General features: G+C 38.8%; 1 protein-coding gene across 1 annotated transcript in view; it reads left to right on the top strand.

Moving 5' to 3' along the window:
* The first annotated feature begins 923 nt into the window (after positions 1 to 923).
* The window catches only part of SLC9A9 (solute carrier family 9 member A9), a 239,639-nt gene continuing 234,406 nt past the window's right edge, over positions 924 to 6,156 (top strand). Inside the window, exon 1 of the mRNA XM_009286711.1 lies at positions 924 to 1,098. Coding sequence (XP_009284986.1) covers positions 924 to 1,098 — 175 coding nt within the window. The remainder of the gene's footprint in view (positions 1,099 to 6,156) is intronic.

The following is a 6,156-nucleotide window of genomic DNA, read 5'->3' as shown; positions in this document are numbered from 1 at the left end:
AGCAGAATCAGGATTTTTTTCTGATGAAATGAGAGTTTATTTGGAATCCCCCAGAGTATAGTACATGTATTGCAGCCTTGGGATCGGACAGAAAAGCTTCTATGAGTATTAGCTATAAATAGTAAGATAATTTCTACTGTTTTTCTGGCTTAATTGAGTCATGTAAATGAAAACATGCAGACGGCAGAAATGATGGCAAGTAAATTCCAATGCATGTTATTCAGTTTGATAGGGCTTCTTAAGTGCTTTTAATTCTAGGTAATTGGACCTTTGCTTTTACAGAGAACTCCCAGTCTCTCAGTCTTCCTGCAGGATCAATACAAGCTCAAGGCCTAAATCTTGAAATCCTTATTCATTGTTTTGTTTTCTTCTCCTGTCTTTGCACCGTAGTAAACTGCCACCTTTATTCTATATCGCTTACATTTAGAAGTGGGAAAGAGGAAAGATTTTTAAACTTCCAAAATGTAGTGAAGGTTGCTATGCCATTCTTTTAACGTCAGCTTTTCCATCTTAAACGATCAAGGCAAAATACGATTTTTAGGATAGCGATTATGCTGTAAACTGCAGGAACAAACATTATGGACACAGACTAAGTTTTCCAACAAAATTTTAGAAATTGACAGAGCCTGAACCTTGGAGGCGATTTGTGCACCTACAGCTGGAGCAAGCGCAGTCCAGTGATGCAACCGTAACATTAAAAATGAGACGGGGCAGCTTTAAGAGAGAAACAGGAAGCTGTAACTAGAATCCAGCCGAATTCTGAGCTGGGGCACTTTACCCTGAGGCTGCAAATGAAACAGATGTGCTTGCTGTGAATTTCTGTACTATCTGGACTTTTTTGTACCAAAGGTGATAACGCTTTCCTTCCTGTGATTTTTTTTTTTTCCTTTTATTTTGCACGTAGTTTCCATAAAGGGAATGAAATGGAGGAGTTGAAGAAATATGTGTCAGTGAAAGATGAAGATCGGTTTTATCATCAGGGAGCTGTGGAGTTGCTAGTCTTTAACTTTCTGCTCATTCTTACAATATTAACAATTTGGTTGTTTAAAAACCATCGATTCCGCTTTCTGCATGAAACTGGAGGAGCTATGCTTTATGGTGAGTATAAATTCAAGTGCCAGCTTAACATGGGACTAGTTGCATATTTATGATCAGGCACTTGATCTCAAGTGCTGACAAAGCTCAGAAAATGTGCTGAATGAAACGTCATCGGCTCCATAACTGTACAGTAAAATAATAACGTAACAGCATCTCTCATGAAGTAGCTGGAGGCTGACTTGTTAAGGGAGTGACTATCACGAGCTGGTTATCCTCACAAAGTGCACGTTATGTTCCTCTACGGGCAGACAGCCGCTGCATGACACTTGGGGAGTTAGGGAGTTTACTGTTTTCAAAAGAATGAAACGCCCACAGTGAAAGAGATTATTTAATTTGCTTATTTTCCATGCTTGTTTTGTGTAACATTCGAAGGTGTTAGACTAAGGAGCCTTGTGGATACAGCCATGTTGCCTAATAAAGTTTAAATGATCTTGAGATTTTTCTTTTGTTCTTTCTCTACGCCTCTGAAAAAAACAGACTATGAAGAATGCCTCTCTCAAGTCTTCTCTGAATGCTGTCATTGTACTGTAATTTCAGTTTGCCTGTCCAGTTCTAATCTTCTTTTATGAAGTTTCGCAATATTGTGTATCAATCGCTTTCATGTAGAACTTTCTGCATTATCCACTTATAAGAAGTACTCACTAGTTTAATGGTATACACCTACATGTATAATGATTTCTCTCGTCATTCTCTCTTACTGTTGTTTCACTTTGAGAAGAGTGTGTGACTGCCATTTCTGTTACCATAAAACACATATAGGAGGGTAACGCTGTCAAAATGGAAGATATAAATCAACAGCTCAGTCATTACGCCCCTAAACACCAGCCTGTTTTGACTCAGACTCATTCTATGCACATCACACACTCTAGCAGTGTAATACCCAAAACTGGTTTTGTTAAGATTGCATATTCTGAAGAATATTTGTTTATCACGGCACACCGCATGCAAAAACCTCTCTGGAGGTTCAGCTGCAAGCCTGCAACAGAAAAGGCAACCACCCTCTACATTTTGAGCTAAAAGCTTCATTCGCTCTTTCTATATCAAGCATTTTAAGATGATCTCAGTTCCATAGGAGGACTGCAGCTGAAGATCACAGTCTTCCTTGTATCCCTTTCAAACTATTTCATTAGATAAATTAACTGTATGAAATTTCAAGAACCCAGGCTATTTCATCTTCTTGGCTCATTTACGATCTTCACAAGTGACTTGATACTTTGAAGGAAAGCGAGTAAACAAGAAACTCTTGTATTAAGCCAGTTACTGAGCCCTTAACACCTTGGGTGAGGAACTCTGTGGGACCTCTTAATTCCCATCTGCCTTGCATTTCTTTTAAAGTTATGAAAAAGTATTTATTTGATAATATGCCCTTTTTCTAATCTTGAAATCTGTCACACATAGAAAACACACTTCAACTGAATCAGTTGAGACATCACACGACACTTAGTTAAATGCAATGGTTTTCATTGTCAGACATCAATAGATTGTTGTTTAACAGTTTTATGGGGTACAAGCTACATAGCATCACTAAGAATACATTTGCGTGTTGCGTTTCTATTAACACCTCTCAAAAGGAAAACCATGAAACACTGTGCAATATATTCATTGTGATCGACTTGTAAATTACGATGTTTTTCCAATTACATGGGTGACTCTTCTATAGCAGCTTCCTTTACGCTATTGTGCTGTTTCCCATGTGCGCCTGACGACATTTGTTGAAGATTTAGACAAAAGTCTATCAAAATAGAAATGAAATATGTGGGAATACAACATTGCACAAATAAATCAGTATTTAATTAGAGTTTTATCTAGCTTTTGGTTCTATTTTGCTGCCTGCCCAGAACATAATCTGCACATCATGAGGACAACCAGCTCACGACACTCTTTTGATCAGTTAAGAGATTAGTGCTCCAGCAGGACAGAGCTTCTGAATTATTAAAACATTCGTGAACAAAGGAAACATGCCTCACGATTGTAAATAAACTATCTATTTAGTCTTGCATTATTTATGGCAACCTTCAAACGGGGAAAAAAGCTTATTCGTAGGATCCACAAAGCTGATGATGTCCTTTTTATCCTTAGAAATTTTGGATATGGGTTTAGGTATCTTTAGCATTGTGGAATAGCAATAATGAAAAGAAAGTGGAATTTCAGAGGTCATGATAGAGGTGTCAGATCAACAGGCAGCAATTTCGGGAGAAAATCTTCATGGCACCAAGCGCTGACAGTGAGCTAAATCCTGCCCTCGCTTATTTTTTGCCTTCATTAACAGAACAATTCTGGTTTATACCTGTTCTGTACAAACCAAAAGTCTTTAGCCTACAGTTTGCTTTATTCCAGCCCATTGAGCTATTTGCTAGATATGTGAATAGCAGCCGAAGAAACCGATAATTTTGCTTCAAGTGATAGAAGAATATGGCCACTTACTTGCAGACTGTGTCCCACGGTATGATAGATGGGTCTGTATTCCTTATCAAGACAGTGTGCCATTAGGGGCGTAGCAGTGGAAAGGATGGAGAGAGTGAAATATGAGGAAGACCAGGGGAAAAAAACAACCCACAGACATACAAAAACAGGAAGAAGTTTTACAGTTACTGCAAAGTGCTGAACATCCACAAATTAAACACTAGGAACAGCCTGATAGAAAGTTCTATTTAAAGTATAGAACAAACAAAAGGGTTGTTTTGGGGTTTTTTTTGCGTAAGCTCTGTAGGAAAATGCAGTTTTAGGCTGAATAGTTCCAGCTAAAGAAAAGCCCATACTGGAAAACTGTCCATTTAGAAACTTCAAAAACTGAGATGTGTTAATTAATTCTTTTTAATCAAAGCAATGGTTCAACACTAAATACAGCTATATTTAAATTAAAAATCTTTCTGCAGTTGCAAAGGAAAAAAAGAGCATTTAGCATAACCCAGAATTAATTCACAAGAATTAATTCAACAGTATTTCACAAAAAAATTATGTGTACATATCTATATGTATATACATTTCGAGGCATTTAGCTTGAAAATATTTAAACACTCAAATTGTTTTGTTTGTTTTGACACACCAAACTGAAAAATCGCTCACAAACAATGCAGAAGGATACAGACTTGCCTGCTTATTCATTCATGCTTTTGTTTTCCAGTATCTCAGAGAACAAGTTTCTCTGCACACTGTAGCTTGGTTTGAAAAACAGACCCCAAATAGTAAACTCAGCTGGCTTCCTGATTTCGTTATATCAAGGAGGCAGGTGAATATGAAGGAGTAATTTTGTGCCACCCAGAAAGGGAAGAGCATCCTTTATATATATATTATCAGCACAGTTTTCTATACAACAGCATAGTCAGAATTAGTATGATCGATTATCTACACAAGCAGTAATGAAAACTGAACACCATTTCTCTCAGATAAGAGTAGGTGGCCTCTCTCGTAGCACCAGACCCCAGAAGATGGCCTCTTAGTACTAGACCCAATACAAGACTTAAGTGCCTATTAGCCAGCTCCTACAGGGCCTGATATCTCTAGATACCTCAGTCATAAAATGTTAGGTGCCAAATTCCCTGTGTAATACATAAGTTGTGGCCTTCCACATTAGTGGGAGAATAGCCCAGAGCTAGCACAATGAAAAACTGAGTGTAAGCATCCAAATTTCTCATGCTCCCCATAATGTAGGTATCAGGGCTACAAACCAGTGCCACCAGTTACCTCTGATTAAGAGGCTAAAGCACTCCTGCAGGTAGGCAGCCTGAATTAAACTTTAACAACAAAACTAACAGACAAACAAAAAAAACCCCACCACCGATACAATCTGTGCCTTTTATCTGCTAGGTTAATTAGCAACGTTGGTTGAAATTGTTCTCAGCTTGAAAAGTTGTCTCCCCTGGGGAACGTGTGATACCCATTAGGGTGGAGGTGAGGCTGACCGAAGATGTACCTGCCTTCAAAGTTGTGCTCCGTGGGACTAGTTGATCAGACTGGAAGGAAAACATAAAAAGGATGAATGGACAGAACACAGTCATTGTAGCGCTCACAAGAAATGGCTTCGTGTGGCAGTGGTTAGAGATGCTTCCTGAAGTTTGGAGGCATTGGAGGGGTGGGAGTGGAGATCTACCACTGTCTTTTTTTTTTTTTCCCTTCCCTCCAATTGTTTAGCTCCTGAGAGGTGCGCAGTGGGAAAGCTGACTCACAGGAGCCCTTCCTCAGCCTCTTCTGAGGATCCCACGTTTGGAAGCGAGGCACATATCAGAGTTCTTGATTCAGCTTTGGTGGAGGTGTCTAACGATTAGGCAATATGATTCTTACACCTCCTAAATCCATTATGCCTCTCGTGTGGAATAATTGTAGTTTCCTTCCGATTGTGAGTTTGTTCTGAGTACCCCTAATTCTCAAAGGCAGCAATGGACGTAGCAAGTCCCAGAAAGAGGAATCTCTAGCCCTCAATAAAATAATGAAGAGTACTTCTTGGTCTTCCTGACTACAACATTCATAATGAAGAGAGATTGTCCAGATTCAGAGGAGAGCATGGGAAAATCATGATCAAGGCAGAAACTGGCATTTTGTAGCGGGCAGATGAAGAGAGGAATAGCATTCTTGAGGCAAACAAAGAAATTTGGAAGAAATTCTGAAATATTTGGGAAAATAAGTAATGGTGAAAACTGCATCCCTGAGTGTCATTAAGGAAGGCATTCAACAGCTGACTCGATAAAATCCTGGGGAAAGAACAGTCCTGTTTAGCTCAGGAGTTTGGCATGAGTGACTTAAGAAATCCCTTCCAAAGCTCTCATCTGTGATTAAGGATTTTATCCTGCTTCCACTGAAGAAGTTGGAAATCCTGCACTGCCTTCAGTTGAAACATGACTGAGCTCTAGTTAGAGTGAGATTTGGCTGCAAGATCTTACTTCAAAGAACAATTGAGACTTTTTTAAAGAAATCTGGAACGTTAGTTACACCCTTTTCTGTTCCAATCCTGCATTTAAATAAATGTGCTTAGAACACGAATTAAATGAAGCCTTCGTACTACTTTTGAAGGAAAATGTCTTAAATAAGGGGAAGCTGAGATGAAAACATTTCTAATTGGAT

The sequence above is a fragment of the Aptenodytes forsteri genome, unplaced genomic scaffold, assembly GCF_000699145.1.
Source record: "Aptenodytes forsteri isolate BGI_AS27 unplaced genomic scaffold, ASM69914v1 Scaffold184, whole genome shotgun sequence".
Lineage (NCBI taxonomy): Eukaryota > Metazoa > Chordata > Aves > Sphenisciformes > Spheniscidae > Aptenodytes > Aptenodytes forsteri.
The sequence above is the reverse complement of the archived record's forward strand: the minus strand, read 5'-3'. Positions and strand labels throughout refer to the sequence as shown.